Source organism: Helianthus annuus, chromosome 2 (assembly GCF_002127325.2).
Source record: "Helianthus annuus cultivar XRQ/B chromosome 2, HanXRQr2.0-SUNRISE, whole genome shotgun sequence".
NCBI classification, from domain to species: domain Eukaryota; kingdom Viridiplantae; phylum Streptophyta; class Magnoliopsida; order Asterales; family Asteraceae; genus Helianthus; species Helianthus annuus.
This window is the reverse complement of record NC_035434.2, coordinates 174242620-174260415: the sequence shown is the minus strand read 5'-3', so window position 1 is coordinate 174260415 and position 17796 is coordinate 174242620. Positions and strand designations below refer to the sequence as shown.

Here is a 17796-nt window from a genome sequence, read left to right as displayed (position 1 = left end):
CTTACACATGACCAACCAAATAGTGCCACGTCAACTCCCCTCTAATACTCCCCTAATACCCCTTTTTGATGGCGGCACTCCCCTCTTAGGTGAGTTCGACTTTTTTTTTTTTTTTTGTAAAATTATGGATGTTTATAAATTAAATAAAAGACATTTCATTAAATTAAAAAAAAATACATTCAAACTAGAAAATAAAAAACACATTCAAAGTAGAAAATAAAAATTACATTAAAAGTAGAAAATTAAAATTTTAGAAATCGCATGGCCACCCGTACTTGTTAGCGATTTCTCGCTTTCGGGCGAGGATGAACGGCAACATACTTGGCGGAACATCGTCGTGCGGCTTAAGGAATGTTTTCATATCTCGATCGTAATTGTAGTTTTTCATCGTCTCGCGTTGTTCCGATATGAGCTCGCGAGCCTCCGACTCTCTTTTTTTCCTCAATTCGATCGCCTCCAATTCTACCGCTTGCTTCGCTTCTTTCATGGCGGTGTACACTTTGAATTGTGCCGCCAACTCGGCCGAGCTTCCCTCGGACGATGTAGCTTGACGCTTGTCTCGCCGTTGTGGTCTTTGTGGCGAGGGGTCTTCGTTCATATCCGGTATCGAAGGGTCCACGTCAACGGGCTTTCTTTTATGTGCCGAACCTTCACCTTCCTCACCCATCAATGGGACTTGGGCCCATTTCTCGTGTCTTCGAACAACCTCCCACGCCTCGATGTGTTGAAAACCGTTCGGAAATCTATCTTTAAATTCTTTTAACGCGACTTTCATCACGTCGAGATCCTTACATCCGCTTCCTCGTGTGCGATCCTACATGTTATAAAATAAAAAAATAAAAAAGTGTTAAAAAATATGAACTTAGAAAAAAAATTAAAAATATACAATGTAAAAAAAAAAAATATAATTTTTACCGCTTGTTGGTATAGGCCGTTGAAAAAGTTTATTTTCGTCATCATCGGGTTCCATTTAGACCGTACTTGATGAACGGTCCGGTTACTTCCACCGACAGTTTTGTTAAAATGCTCTAAAATCTTACGCCAAAAACTATCGCGGTTTTGTTGATTGCCCTTTTTTTTGTTGGTAGAACAATGTACCCACGCCTTCGCCAACGCCTCTTCTTGGTCCTTTGTCCATTTTTCGCTCACCATTTTCCCCTTTTTATCCCGAGCGTCATCTTCTTCGTTGCCCGCGTCTTCATCCACATTATATTCATCTTCCTCGTCGTCGTCGCCCAAATTTTGAGTTTCGGGCACTACCTCATCGTCCTCGTCGTCGTGAATAGGTAGAGGACGTTCGACATTTCCTCGTGTAGATGGAACTTGTGGAGAACGAAAAGCATATGGGTCGAAGGCGGGGGATTGAGGAGGAGCGTCCATTGATAACAAATTTTGAAAATAGCCGAAATTGGGTTGTTGGGTGTTGTAAAACGAGGGGTGTGTAGGTTGTTGGAAAAAAAACGGGGGTTGTGAAGTGTATCCGAAAGGGGGTTGTGGTTGAGCATTGGCACCGCTCGAACCATCTCGAGACGGTTTCGAGACCCGTCCCTTAGTTTTTTTCTTGGCCTCGCGGGGTTGGTTCTCCATTGCTCGGTGTAAAGGGGGTGTGGTTTGAGAGTATAAAAAATAAAAAGTGAAGTGGGTGTGGTTGGAGAGTTTAAAAAATGTGTGAGAATGATATGGTTTGAGTATAAAAAAATGGAGAGAATGAGATGGTTATTTATATATGTTTAAAAAAAGTGAATTTTTTTTTTTAAATCGGACCGTTGCTTTTTTGACCGTTCCTTGTTTCTCGTGCATTTTCACGCGGTGAATCCATGCCTAATTCACCCCCCGATTCGGGTCCCCGCATTGATGGCGGCGGTGTTCCCGATCGGGGACTACCATCACCGCAACCACTCCCCGCGTACACCCCGTCCACCCTAAGAGCATGTGTAAGTAGGAGGGAAAGATAATGCCTCCATGTTTGAGTGTTTTGTGTCATGTGGTGGTCCAGTCAGTATGTGGGCATTATGGGGCATGATCTTAAAACGGGTGTAGTGGTATAATGCTCCATAATGCTCCAACCAATGATTACCCAGTTAGTATTATTATTATTTTTTTCAAATTAAAACTAATAATATCTCATTAAATAAAAAAATTACATTGCTAAAAATAAAAAACAAAAAAAAACCGAAAAATGCAAGAAAAAAAATCTAAAGTCCGTATTTGTCATGGATTTGTTGCCGACGCATTTCCGCTAGGATCAACGCGTCTCCTACGAGGTGATCAACGGGTCTAGATGGAACACCGAAAGGGGGTCGGAAGGGATTCATGATGTAATTTTTTTTTTATAAAATTTGAAGTAGTATAGAAGAGGGTAAAGCTTATAAAAAAATGAGTAAAAAGTGAGGTGTTTTATATGTAGGGGTGCAAACGAGCCGAGCGGCTCGCGAGCTACTCGAGATCGGCTCGAGAAAAAGCTCGAAACGAGCCGAGCCTTATCGAGCCCGAGCCGAGCTTGAGCCTCCAAACAAAGCTCGTTTGTTTATCGAGCCCGAGCTCGAGCCTCAGATGTGAAGCTCGTTAAGCTCGTCGAGCCTTATCGAGCCTTAGTGTAAACGAGCCGAGCTTATTTAAACTTGTTTACAAGCCGACCTCGAACCTAAAAATAAGCTTATTTAGTAAACGAGTCCGAGCCCGAGCTTTACTTATCGAGCTCGCAAGCCTAAAAAGTCTATTAGTTATATTATTTTTATTTAATATACTTAATAGATAATAAACGAGCCGAGCCGAGCCGAGCCGAGCTCGAGCTTGATAAAATACAAACGAGCCGAGCTCGAGCCCGAGCTCTCATAAGTCAATCGAGCTCGAGCTCGAGCCTGGCCGAGCTTGGGCTCGGCTCGTTTGCACCCCTATTTATATGTTAAAAAGTGGAATTAAATAAAAAAAATAAAATTTTTGCTTGTTACCGTGGAAGCAACGGTATTATTTTGAAAGTGGTGCAAATTTTGGCATTTTAAACAAAACGGTCCAGGCCTATGTTTTGAAAAAAAAAAAAGCGCCCGGGGCCGATTAGGGGGCATCATTAGGCTTTTTTTTTTTGGAAAAAAACGCCGAAAAACCCCACTACACGTGACATAAAAGCATAATGACTTTTCTTGATATAAACTTTTACATCTTTAAAAAAGTAAGTGTTAGATAAGTCGGCGTTCCTCGTAGTATACATTAGGGTGTCCGGGGCGCTTTGCGGGGAGGGATGCGGGGTGTCAAGTCCCCGAGCAGGAACACCGCCGCCATCAACTCGGGGAGGCTAAGCAGTGAGTGGGAGAGGTGTGTATTCACCGATGAGAGATGCAATTTTTTTTGAGTTTTCCATTTTTTTTTTGTTTTTCCTTGTGATTTTTGAGTTTTTCCTTGTGATTCTTGAAGAACAAAGTGCAGAAAAAGAAGAAGAAGGGGAGGAGGAAGAAAAAAGGAGCAGAAAATGATTTTTGACTTTTTTTTTCTCCTTGTGATTTTTAATTAAATGAAATGTTCTATTTTTATTTTTTAAAAATACCCTTCAAACTTGTTTTTAATTAAATGAAATGTTCTATTTTTTATTTTTATTTAGTTTTAATTTATTTAAATTATGTTTTACTTTTATAAAAATATTTATATAAAAAAAATAAAACCAAGTCCCTCAAGAGAGGAGTGCCGCCATCAAATTGAGGGTGTGGGGGAAGTTAAGAGGGGAGTTAACGTGGCGCGTGCTGATTGGGGGGAGTTAAGAGAGGTCACTCCCCTAAGAGAAGAGTGCCCCTCTTAGGGGGTAAGGAGTGGAGGCGGCAAACTCCCTTCACCGATTCGGCAATGGGCGGCAAACCACTGCCCCCATTGCCGCATACATGTTTGACGAAATTGGAGTTAAATCGGTGAGGCAACACCGATTCGGGAAAGGGAGGAAGGAGAGAGAGAGAGAGAGAGAGAGAGGGGGGGGGTGGGGGTGTGGGGTGGGGTCCATTCCAATCTCAACCAATCACATTTTTTTCCTTTTTTTTATTTAAAAAGTTTACCACTTCACCAAATGTTTAAACCATTGCCAACACTTTTCAGCAAAGTTTAAACATTTTTAACTGATTGACGCGCTTTGATTGGTCGATTTTTTGGTTTGCCACTTCAAAGTGTTTAACCACTCCTTACACCCTTATCCTCATACTCTTTTAATCATTTAACTTTATATTAATTTTGTTTGTCTATGATAATATTTGTTCCTTGGTTTTTTTTTAATACATGACTATATTTTATTGTATTCTTAACATTCCAGCGTAGTGTTTTTTTTTTTTTTAAATAAAGTTGTATTTTGAATAAAGTATTTTATTGGTTTCGTAAGGTATATGAGTGTTAGTATCCCACCGCTGTCGTGACGAACCGAAGCAATTCCAACCGAATGACATCAGTACCAGTATTTGATATTATCAAAACTGGTACATGTATTCGTTATACACGCCTTTAACTCACTTAATTTGATTTTTCTCTAATAACTTGTGTTCGTTAACTTAAAAAAACTGAATACGTAGATGTGTTTAACTTTTTTACCTTGACAACGTGGTATATATTTATATTCAAAATATGGTATTTTTTTGTATCATAAGTGTTACGAGTACTAGTACTGTAACAAACCGAATTAATTTGGACCGAACAACGTTATCGATATCGTAATTATCAGAACAATAATTATATCCTTTTGGTATATTACGACTTTATTTTTTTAGTTTCTCTTTCTGTTACTATAGCGGGTATCGGCATTGTAACAAATTAAAACGACATCTGCCGCGTAGCATAGGGGAAATGTAACTAGTTTATATCTAGAAAGCATTCGTCATACATTTATTTATGTGATTTTCCTTAGTTAGAATCCAGTTTCAGGTGGCCTATGTGGCACGACAGCAAGAAGATGCCAAGTAAGAGAAAGACCAATACGCGTTGTCCAACGTAACACATGCATGGTCAATGGGTGAGCAAGTTAGTCGGACATATATCGTACGGTCACCCTACATTTGTACCTTATATAACAACGTTAATTTCCTTCACCAACATCAAATGCACCCTTACTTCTCTCTCTCTCTCTCTCATCCATCCCAACACTCTACTTTCTCTCTCTACAATTCATCATATTTGTTTTACATTGTTACGTACGTACTAGATGGACGTTCATGATCTTCCTCTAATGTTTTCCCACATTCACAATCAAGAATCATTTCTAAAGCTCCAGGTTCCCATTCGTTCCCCAAATTTATTATAAACGCATAGGTACGTCGACGTTGTTTTTGTTTCGGACGAGAAAAAGAATGTTGGGCGACACCGCTGATCATCCACCCCAAAAACCTTCCATGGTATATATTCTTCTCGATCATCCGCTTGTATTTTTTTATTTTTTTATAAAGTTAAAAAAACAAACCGAACTCTTGAAAAGTAAAGATATATATAACATTTTCATATATCAAGAACTTAATGGAATATTCCTTTAGAGATCATGTTCTTAATGAGTTCCAATTATTATCTTTTGTTGTTATGCATGTATCAAATTGAATGAATTTGATCTTCTTGGATAGATAACGAATGGGTTAATTGTCCTTGCATTCAAAAGTTTATGCACTTTTTATAATATAAGAACATGTGAGATGGTGATGGTGGTGAGGTTGATGTTTGTCAGGCAAGTTGTATAAAGGAGGTATGTTGCATATATAATTGGGATCAAAATTCCATTTTTGTTCTTTTTATCCTAGCTTATCATCTCTCTGGATTCTCGCCGTTTGAAACAAAAACACCTTCGCATCCTCGCATTTGATGGTCTTGTTACCAAACTCGCGCGGTTTGTTATTTTAATGGACTAGCACCTAATCAGCAACCCCATCTCCTTTTTTCAATGATTTGAAGAGAATATAAATATGTCACTTTCCTGACCGCGTTATGTTTAAGTAGTCTTGCTTATTTGATTCTTTGATGCAATCTAGATGTCGACTCAAGGGAGCCTACGCGTATATATAGATGTTACTATTACTAGTAGTTTTTATGGCTATTTTGAGTGCTTCCAATTTTTTGTTTAAAACGGGTTTTTCTATAAAGGTTTGTTATTAATGTGTTATTACGTGTAGCTAGTCGATATATACATGATATTATGTATTGATGTCTGTTTTTGGAATAGCAGGAACAGGTTTCGAGCCCGTTAAGTGCTCAAATATTGGAGTTTTGTGAATCGGAGTTGTTTCCAGATCAAACCGTACAAAACTCTGAAGTTGCTTCAAGCTCAAACTGTTGCTATGACGACCACTCCTCCTACACGACTAACCTCTCCTTTCCTCCGGATATAATCAAATACCCCACACCCGCAGCCACCACAGACAACTTCTCCATAATCTTCGATGAAGAAATAACCGAAAACGACATTAATTCTGTCAATCTAGATTTCACAACCTCTCCCCATCTCAACCTCCCTCCATACCAATTCAACAACCAAGACCAGTTTGATCTCACCCTACTCCAAAACCAAATCCCACTAGCAAATGACCCAATTCTACCATATCCAAGTGACCCTATGGCATTGCCCACAGTTTGTGAAGATGATGGTTTATCTTCAAAGTTGATGCGCTTGAATAACCCCCCTTCTTCCCTTAACTGCTCGTTCATGGATCCCTCCATAAGCTCATACCTTTCGGGAAACACCAACCCTCCTTTACCCGTAGAAACTTCTGGGATTTTCGGTGGGGATTTGTTCTTGGGTGAACTAGACTTCAAAGGGGACAGTAACGGTATCTTCTGCCCGGATCCTTTGCCACGACCTTACAACTCTAGTGAACTTCAGGTAAATTATAGTATATATATATATATATATGATTATTTTGTCCCACTTTTTTTGTATTCCTTTCTTTTTTACAATAGTAGGTAACACCACATGTGACTAATTAATATATGGATGTTGTGAGATGTGTTTTCAGGCCCTTAGTAACGAAAGCCAACATCTTGTGAACGGAGGTGGGAGTTCTACTACACCTTTGGCGTCAGAAATCACAAGCTTGGATGCGGAAACGTTTAGAGTTACTACTAGCAAATTGACCACCGAAGAACGAAAAGAAAAGATCCACAGATACTTGAAGAAAAGGAATGAGAGGAACTTCAGCAAGAAAATCAAGGTACATGTTTAAAAAAAAAAAAATCATCATTTAAGTTAGTTTATATGTATATAATTCCAAGATATGAAATGTGTTGTTTGGTTGTTACAGTATGCATGTCGAAAAACTCTAGCAGACAGCAGGCCTCGAGTAAGAGGAAGGTTTGCAAAGAACGATGAATTTGGAGAGAACAATAGAAGCAACGGTCATGAAGAAGACGCTGCCGAAGATGTCAAATCTTTCCATGTACCGCCCTTCAGTTCAATTCGTTATATGTTAATTAACTGCTTCTTCATTTTAGAGACTTCACTAATTAATAATATTGTCGGTTTTGAGCAGGTGGTTGTAAAGGAAGAGGATGAAAATTTTGAATCATCAGACATATTTGCACATATCAGTGGGGTGAATTCATTCAAGTGCAACTACCCCATTCAGTCTTGGATATGATGAATCCACAACTCTGATTTGCGACGCTAGAAGCAATATTACTCCCGGAACTAGCTACTGCACAATATTTAATATTGCGTCCGGCCATCATCTATATATGATCTGATCTATGTAGTGAGAGTTATGTAATTATTATGTATATGGTACCTAATAAAACAGTGCCATTTTGTGTGTATATATATATAAGCTAGAAAATTAAGCCTTCATATTTATATAGGGAGATACTGTTACTTTTTATTTCTTTTTTTTTTTTTAATTTCAAGATTTGGAGATTGAAAGAAAGATTCTTGTTTATGTGCAACCCTTGGCATCTGTCTTTTTCTTTTCAATTTTTAAATCTTTTTGGTGATGGATAGCATTTTAGTACTTGAAAACATGATTTTATACCAATGGACACATCCGGCTTTTCTTGGAAAAATTACAAGATGCTAGCTAATGTGCATTAGAAATGTTATTTTATGGTGCAATTTGTTTTACTATAAAGAAACATGACATGAGCTTTAGCCTTTAAATTTGTTGAGTCCAATTGTGTAGGCCCAAACATAAATACTTTGGGCTGCCGAGTCCATTCGCTTGTCCAAGGATTTATGAAGTGCAACGCCCACCAGCTGCAAGCCTAATACTTTTATAATTCTATGAGCAAATGATTAAAATGGTGCATGATTGATGCTAATTATATACAATTGAATTTAAATAACTTCAACTTTCATCATTTGGTCAATAGCACTTTTAATTTACAAATTGTAACACGTCGCTTCCAATTTTTAACTTATTTTCCTCCAATACTCTCAAACTAATTGAGCCATAGGGACACGGATAAGAAAAAAACTATCTGAACTGAAGTGACAGATATGCCAAAACCACATGGACTAAAATTATAATTTACTCAATAAAGTTAATTTCATATTTTACTCCTTATGTAGAATAGAAATTTAAAGTAAATCTAATATGTCATGTATTAATGGAGCATTAAATGGCATCTTAAATTACGTACTAGAAAGGGTAAATCATATAAAAGAACCTTTATGTTTCATCTAAAATGCAAATAATATCTTTCATTTTAAAATCGGTAAAAATAACTTTTATGTTCATGTTTTGATACGAGGTTCAACCTTTTACACTAACTTCGTTTGTTTTTCTCGTTAACACCCCTCACATGTGAGGGTTTTATTTTAAATTTTAAATATATTAATACAAATTGAGCATGAACAGTTTTCTATAATTCTTTTTGTATTTTTTTTAATTTTGATACTTCTATTATTATATTATTTGAATTGATTGATTATAAAATCAATAAAACAAAATATGAAAAATCCTTAAAGCATAATTGCTCAAAGAACTAACAAATTCGAATTTGTCTTAAGTTTTTTTATTTTTTTCTTTCACATTCGGGTATAAATTTTGTCCATAACAAAGTTGCATTCAACATAGAGTGTTTTTGTGGTACCATGCTGGTACCCTAACAAACCGAACTGATTTTGACCGAGCATCGGTATTGCTATTATTATCATGCAGATGTGTTTATTTCGGATCGGATTTTCGGATAAGGATAGTTTTGAAGACCCCTAGCTTCAAGATCTTGATGCTGAAGATGGCAAGAAACTTGTCAGACTTCACATGTCAAGTTTTTTTTACAGACAGAATGTTTAGGCCACAAACAATGGAAGAAGAAATTTCACATAGTTAGGACTAGGGATGAGCAAAATGGACCCGGTACCGGTACCGAACTGGTAGCAGTACCGAATTTACCGAACCGGGTACCTTTCCGATTCGGTACCGACTTTTGACATTTTCGGTACCGGTTCGGTACCGGTTTTACCCTCAAATACCGGTACCGTACCAGTACCGAACCGTACCGGGTATATTCGGTACCGGTACCCACTTTTGAGGATTTTCGGTACCGTTACTTTCGGTTCCGGTACCGGTCGGTACCGAGCTCATCCCTAGTTAGGACATAAAAGTAAAATCTATGGGTTGGGTGGGTTGTGTATAGGATCAAAACTTCTAAATTTTAGTTTCGGGCAGACCCATAAACACCTTTTCTTTTCTTGGGATGTATAAATAAGTAACATGCTAAACATGACTACACAGCTATATGATTACAATGATAAAACCGAATTAACCCGTTCAACCCGTTTTCAGTTTAGCTAATTAATAAAATCTGCTCGTTTGACCGACCAAAAGGATCTCAGAAGTGAAAGTTTTAGGACTTTCGAAAGAAGTGAAGTAATGTGAAAGTGTATACCTTACGTAATCTTTGCTTCTTAACTTCTTCTAAAGATATAACAGACTAGGGATGAGCAATTCGTTCCCGGTACCGGTACCGAACCAGTACCGGTACCGAATTTACCGAACTTACCGAACCGGGTACTTTTTCGGTACAAATTCGGTACCGACTTTTAGTATCTTCGGTACCGGTTTTACCCTAGCTAATGTGTCATTGCTAATGCTTTTAGATTGCGCACCTGTGGCATCATAAAAATCAATCCCAAGTACACCACAAATATCATGTAATTTGTTCACAAATTCAAGAACTTTGTCCAATCTCTGGCTCTGCAAAATAGAATTCAGTATTTATCACCATATGTACAAAAGTACCTGTATATATTATTTGCTCAATAGACGGCAGAAAAAGTAAAATTATATATTATATAATTTATATAAAACGGGAATAGACGAGTCAAAGTCACTGAAAGTGTATTCAAACAAATAAAACCTTCTTAGTCATTTCACACAAAATGTTATATCATTATTCAAACAATATAGTTTTTGTAATCCTACTTAACATTTTCATTACCTTTTCTTTTTGAAGTTCTTGAAGATGATCATAAAATTCTTTCAACTTCTTCAAGGATAGATCAGATTCATCAACTTTAAAGCTTTGTGTAAGCTTATCATTCCCTGCACACGTATTTTCTGAATTTGTGTCTGCACATCTGAAAACTATTTTATCCTCTCTTCCTTCTGCATCCACAATTGTTCTAGAGCCGGTGCAATAGCAGCAAGACGTGCTTTGATGGTTCCCGAAGTCTTGTCAGGCTGCAATTACACCACAAAAAAGTTAAAAAAACGAACACAAAAAAATAAATCGATGGGGCCCACTACCCACAATGTTAACAGATGATTTCTCTCCTAGAGATGCAAGAAGGGCATTGACTTCACGGTTAGCATCTGCCATTGCTTGAAGAAGACGATCCTTTGACTTTGCAGCCTGGTCAACTTTCCTTTTCTACACATTTAAACACTCTTGTTCTAACTGAAGAAGCATCTTATCTCTTTCCTCCTCACTTTCTCCAACTTCATCCCATATTTTTTGCATCAACACAAAACAGGTTCAACACATCAAACAACTATTACGAAAGAAAATGACATATGATGCCCTTAATGTGGAAATTGGCATATAACAAGAGTGAAATAAGTCCCACCTGCAATTGAAGTAGTAAAGATCCACAAGTTGTTTCTGCAAGAAGCGGATTATGAACATCATCCACTGCCATCTGGAAACCTATTAAGAAGACAACAAGTATAAATAACTAATCTACCAAAAATAAAAATGCACAGAAAGTCACTTTTATCAAAAGCCAGACTACTTTGTTCAAGCTAGCAATATATAAAGAATCTGATAATAAGTTCCATGAATCAAAATTCACTAAGTTACAGATAAAGTATAAATGTACCAAAAGTTAACTATTTTGTTCAAACTAGCATTAAATTTTGAATCTGAAAATGATTTTCGTGAGTCAAAATTCATAACTATTTGCATATAAGTGTAGAACAACCAAACAATATATAGGTAAACATTAAGCAGCAATTATTCTATATTCAGAAGTCAAATATCAACAAGAACATACAGAGTATACCCTGACAGTACACAATCATCTCATAATCACTTACAGCAATACAAAACTTTATTAGCACCAATTTCAAGCAGAAACAAGAACAGAGTATAGTCAAAAGTACACAATCATATCAAGAAACCTAGCACATTTGTACACAAAACGAATCAAACAAGTTACACAAACACTTAATTAGGGTTTTGTCGAACTTCAGACGTAATAAATCACAAAACGAGCACCAATTTCAAGCACAAACAAGAACAAATTATAGTCAAAAGTACACAATCATATCAAGAAACCTAGCACATTTGTACACAAAACGAATCAAACAAGTTACACAAACACTTAATTAGGGTTTTAACGAACTTCAGACGTAATAAATCACAAAACGAGCACCAATTTCAAGTGGAAACAAGAACAAAGTGTGATGAAAATACACAATCATATGAAAATTACACAATAAACTAGTAGATTTTGAGAGATAATGAAGAAAAATAGGTATACTTACAGCTATACAACAATGGAAGAAGAAATTTCACAAAGTTAGTTAGGACTAGGGATGAACAAAATGGACCCGGTACCGGTACCGAATTTACCGAACCGGGTACCTTTTCGGTACCGACTTTTGACATTTTCGGTACCGGTCCGGTACGGTAGCCGTTCGGTACCGGTATTTACCGGTTTTTACCCTCAAATACCGGTACCGTAGCTCGCGGGAACCACACTAGTTATTATTATTATTTTTGTCAATTTACTTCTTCTTTTTTAAAATAGTTTTCTTTTAAAATAAACTACAAATCACCATCCACTCTCCCACTCACCTTCAACCTATAACCTACATATAAAAACTACCTCAACCACTTGTAGTGGGAATTTATCCTTGAAGTTGATTTCATTCAATCATATATAATCTATACACAACCTCTTGTTCCATGTTTTAGTACTAACAAAAGTGGAGAAGCAATTATCCTTGAAGTTGATTTCATTCAATCATATATAATCTACACACAACCTCTAGTTTCCAACTTTTTAGTACTAACAAAAGTGGAGAAGCAAAGGGTTGTTGTTGTACCAAAGCCTTCTTTCACCATCTCACAGTGAAAAATATACACTAGCAAGCTTCACTTGTGTGACGGGCGGTTATAAGCGATGTGAAATGAAGTTCTAATCCCTCACATCCTAAGTTAAAGGGTCGTTATGTAAATAGTTTATATTAGAATTAGGGTAGTTATGAAGTACAAGGGCCAAAGGTGGAAAGATGGAAGATTCTAACCAACTAAAATTAAAGGATAGGACTCCTCCTGGAGTCACACGTGTTGATCGACGGCAACAAGGGAGAAACAAGGAGACACACCTCTTCATCTTTAATCACATCCACAAGTTCAAGATTCACAACCGTTCGTGAAGAGTCACGTCTCTACAATCGCACCTGTTCGTTTAGTATAAATAGGGTTTGTATATTTCAATTGTAATTATCAGAATCACTTATACTTTCACATTCAATATTGTTATTCGTTCGATTGTTCGTAGTTTATCATTGTGTTCGTGTAACACCCCGTGTTTTCCAAAAGTCAAAGTCAAGAGTTGACTGTTATTGGAATTAAAGATTAATAAAGATTAATTTCATTTTAGTTTCATTTTGATTTTCATATTATTTGGAGTAAGTGTTGTATAATCAAACTAATCGACCAATAATCGAACTGTGAATCAACGACCGACTGTGAATGATAGGAAGTAACAATGCAATAAAGCTAGTCAATCAATAATCAAGCTAATCAAATCAATCATCAAACTCAAGTGTGGGGATTTTAGTACTTTTTATACGTGTGTGTGTGCCTTATGTGTTACTTGTGCATGTTTACTTTTATGTTAAAGTGTGTGGTGAATCAATCAAAATCAATCAAGACTCAAAGGTGAATCAAACTCAATGGAAATCGAACCCGAAATGGTTGTAAGGATGCTCGTATGTTAGATATAGTAGTTGAGACTAAAAGTAATTTGATTAGGAATTCTATCATTCTCAAATCATCGTTCATCGAAGTCGAAATATCAAAAATCGTCGCGAAACACTCAAAACCAGGCAAGCCGATCGAACAGGGCAACCTGATCGAACAGGCTAGCCGATCGAACAGGGCAACCTGATCGAACAGGCTAGCCGATCGAACAGGCTGTTCGATCGGGCAGCTGCTCGATCAGGGATGCTGTTCGATCAGCTGACCCTTTCCTCTTTTGGAAGCCTATAAATAGGGCTGTCCTTGTCAAACTTTCCACTTTTGGAAAAGCTCTGACCGACCAGCCTCTTCTTCTCACTAAATCTCAGATTTCTCTCAAACCGGTAAGTATTACGCTCTAATCCTTGTACGTTTTTGTTCGTTAATCGATTCTACATCTTTCTATCTTTCAAAACTTGGATTTCATCCATGAAATCACCAAGATCTAGGTGTTCTTGGGTGATGTCATCATGTGTTCTTCAAGAACACTAAGTTTTGGCATCACTCCACCATGAATAACTTAGATCTAACCGATTTCCACATGAATAACCTAAAATCTACCAAAGATCTTAACATTTCACGGTGGAAAAGGATTGGAAGATGGGTTTTCATCTATCTTTCAACTCTTTTACACTCAAAAAGGTGAAAACGAGACTTGAACCGATTTACAAATCAACCTAAACAAACACATGGTTCAAGATTCGGGTTTTACCGAGAGATATACCGATTTCGGGTAGAACGTTAAACTTAAGTTCCAAACCGCCTCTGGCCGAGCTTGGGTGATTCCTGCTCGAGTCAGTAGACTAAGTAGGGACTTCAGCTTTGTGGTTCAACTCGTAGTCAAAATATCTCTAAAACATCAACAATTAACGGGAATAACCAAGTGTTAAGTGATAGGTTAACCGAATCGAGTAGCTGGCCGAACGGCTAGGCTGTTCGATCGAACAGCCCAACCGAACGACTATGCCAGCCGATCGACTAGGCTAACCGATCGACTAGCACTTAGTCCCACAAACTCATGAAGTGTAATATTGACAGAGTTCTATTCGATCGATCGAGCCACTCGATTGTGATCATTACTACTCGAATCATGAGATACTACACTTCAAAACACTTAGACTTTTCGAAACATTGGAATGTCACCCGATCGAGCATGCCAACCGATCGAGTGACATATTTGAAAACAATGAAGTGCTAGCCGATCGGTTGGGCTAACCGATCGAACAGCTGTTCGATTGGCCAACTTGAAAGGTAGTACAAACCATCATACACAAACACATCCTTCACATCAAAGGAAGAAACAATCCACTTGAAGGAACCAGCCGATCGAGCCAGCCGACCGATCGAATGGATGTTCGAACGGACTTTCAAACCAATCGAACAGCCCACTCGATCGAACTGCCGTCCGATCGAATGGCCTACTCGATCCAAGTACATTGTTTACTTTTTCCGCGTTACTCATCGTTGTGTTATCGAACTATTCAGGCTAACCTATTCTCAGTGCTCCTTTCAATCCACGATCAACCACTGTGAGTATACTCGACCCCTTTTTGCTTTCAGCACTTTTGGGTGTTACATACGTAATCTATCAAATTCACAAACAACACAAACTATTTGAACGCTAACCTACTTGCATGTATTACTTGTCTAAATGATTGCTGTTTATTATGTTTACACGTGGAGTGCTATCTACCTGCTTTAGCAACATAGTACTATAGTTTGGACTCAGCACCCGTTCACACGGGGGTTGCTAAGGACAATTACTTGCATGGATTACGGTGGTAATCATGTATTGCGAACTGTCTCGGACAGTCAACTTGAAGTCATTGGTATCGATGGTCCCATGTTGATAATTTACATGCATCGTTTGCCCTTGTGTACGTGCTTGGTTATGCGTAAACTTTTCGAACTTTATATGCTATATCAAACTTGTGTACTCACCTTTACATTATATGTATTGACTTTTATTTTAACGTATGTGACAGGTGTTTAAGCTACTAGCGTGCTAGGGAAGCGAGGCAATAATAAGCTTCTAGGAGCCTGTGACCTTAGGACAGTGTCCACATACCTGCTCCAGGGGCATAATTATCTGTAGATCTTGTACTGGCACCTGTAGTCAGTAAGATCTACAGTTCGCCGTCTAGAAGTCTTAAAACAATATTTAAATTCGGTCTGTAATAATTAAGAACTTGAGTTGTCGGAACAGTTCCCATATTGTTTAGTTGATTTCTATGATAACTTGTTATTATTTGGGACACGGTATGGGACGTGTTATATAACTGAATTGTATGATAGTTGTTGTGGAAACTTCTGAACAATCTGTTTCGCTCAGTGCCGCGCCCCGATGATTCCGCCATCGGTTGGGGTGTGACAGTTCGTGTTCATAAGGGTTCTGACTAGCAGTTGTATCAGAGCACCTGTTTCAAATCTGGGAATAAAAAGAAGTTGATTGGAACATCATAACTAGGTTCTCTCGATTTTTTAAGGTTTTTATATTCAATTTGAAATTGAATTGCAGTTTTGATTGATTGATTGATTATAATGAAAGATCTCGTTTGTTCGATTTTTTTTTTGAAATTCAAATCTCAAATCAAATCAGGGAGAATCAAATTTTTCTATTAAATCAAATCAGTAAGAATCGATTCTGCCGTTTTTTTGGAATTTAAAAACAAATATGTTTTTCAAAAGAACATAAAGCATGTTTTAAGAAAAAAAACGCAATTCAAAAACATTACCGGGAAATATTCTAATGCAAGTTGCGCAATACGAGAGTGCAAAGGAAGTTTGGGATGCAATCAAAGTTTGTTATCTTGGAGCCGATATGGTTCAGAAAGTGCGTCTGCAAACTTTGAGAAGTGAATTAGAAGCCTTAAAGGTAGGAGAAAACGAAACAATAAGTAGTTTCGCAAGCAAGTTGGGTGGTATAAAATCCAAGTTTAAACGCCTCGGTACCTCCATTAAAGATAAGAAGATTGTAAGGAAATTACTTATTTTTGTTCCGAAGAAGTTTCCACCAATTGTGGCATCCATCGCGCAGTATTCATAAATAGATAAAATGACGTTTGAAGAAGCAGTGGGTAGGATTACAGCATTTGAAGAACGCCTCAAGAGCCAAAACGAACCAGAGAAAAATAGTCTCTTAATGGCAAGTTCAGACAATCATACCGGAAATTGGCATCATGGAAAAGGACGTGGCGATCAAAATTATGGTAGAGGACGTGGAGGAAGTTCGTTTAGAGAAGGAAGAGGACATGGACGAAATATGGATCGAGGAAATAAAGATAAGAGCGAGTTCAAGTGCTACGAATGTGGTGAATTCGGTCATTTTGCATACGAATGTAGCAAGCGAAAAGAAAAGGAAAAAGAGAAGGACGAAGATACTCATCTTACGTTGGAAGAAGAACCAATGCTATTGCAAGTCAAGCAAGTTGAAGACCTACAACAACTCAAGGATGTTCGTGATTAGGGGGTGAATGAAGTTCTAATCTCTCACATCCTAAGTTAAAGGGTCGTTATGTAAATAGTTTATAGACAGTTTATATTAGAATTAGGGTAGTTATGAAGTACAAGGGCCAAAGGTGGAAAGATGGAAGATTGTAACCAACTTAACTTAAAGGATACAACTCCTCCTCGAGTCGCACCTGTTGATCGACGGCAGCAAGGGAGAACAAGGAGACACACCTCTTCATCTTTAATCACATCCACAAGTTCAAGAGTCACAACCGTTCGTGAAGAGACACGTCTCTACAATCGCACATGTTCGTTTAGTATAAATAGGGTTTGTATGTTACAATTATAATCATCAGAATCACTTATACTTTCACATTCAATATAGTTATTCGTTCGATTGTTCGTAATTTATCATTGTGTTTGTGTTCATAAGGGTTCTAACCAATAGAACAGTCTCACTCCCATTGACAGGCGGCTCGGACTTCCCAACGGAATGGCCTTTAGCCTTATGTCGAATTCAAAAAGCAACAGCAACGACTAGAATAATCGGAGTTTTAGAAAGAGAAAATTGAAACGGTTAATTAAAATATCTCTCTCTAGATCATGTGAGAATTTCAGGACTGAAGAAACGAGCAACTGTTCGCCGGATGCAAAATATTTTGTAGCTATGTTATCTTTTCATCCTTTAGTTTCTCAATACTCCATGCTACCATTATTAAATCACAACACATGTCACATATGATTTCATACTTAACAATGTTTCTTAAGATAGTAATGTGAGTTCATGAAAGACGTTTTACTGTTGATTTAATATAGACAGAGCATAGCCGAGTTTTAAAACAATTATGTATCTCTAAGTTGTTGGTTTGAAAGTATAACTTTAAAATTATTGTAAGGATACGAGTTTAATAAAGAAAAAAACTTATGGAGAAGGACTTG

The 17796-nt window shown here is 37.5% G+C and overlaps 1 protein-coding gene and 1 long non-coding RNA gene across 4 annotated transcripts; one reads left to right on the top strand and one right to left on the bottom strand.

Annotated features, from left to right (window-relative positions):
• The first annotated feature begins 5076 nt into the window (after nucleotides 1-5076).
• On the top strand, nucleotides 5077-7871 carry LOC110927348. 3 transcript variants are annotated; one of them, XM_022171026.2, is made up of 5 exons: nucleotides 5077-5357; nucleotides 6173-6826; nucleotides 6960-7154; nucleotides 7245-7379; nucleotides 7473-7871. In XM_022171026.2, the coding sequence occupies exons 1-5, from the start codon at nucleotides 5313-5315 to the stop codon at nucleotides 7578-7580; spliced, it is 1137 nt and encodes a 378-aa protein (XP_022026718.1). In that variant the 5' UTR covers nucleotides 5077-5312; the 3' UTR covers nucleotides 7581-7871. The 3 variants fall into 3 exon arrangements, with proteins under 3 accessions (XP_022026718.1, XP_022026717.1, XP_022026716.1); XM_022171025.2 differs by having other exon boundaries at nucleotides 6170-6826; XM_022171024.2 differs by lacking the exon at nucleotides 5077-5357 and adding an exon at nucleotides 5762-6090.
• A 2186-nt stretch (nucleotides 7872-10057) lies between these two features.
• Nucleotides 10058-11937, bottom strand: LOC118488485. The gene is made up of 5 exons (XR_004885004.1): nucleotides 11925-11937; nucleotides 11006-11085; nucleotides 10690-10877; nucleotides 10378-10619; nucleotides 10058-10133 (listed from the first exon to the last, which is right to left on the bottom strand). It is a non-coding gene; the product is annotated as an uncharacterized LOC118488485 (long non-coding RNA).
• Between the last annotated feature and the right edge of the window lie 5859 nt (nucleotides 11938-17796).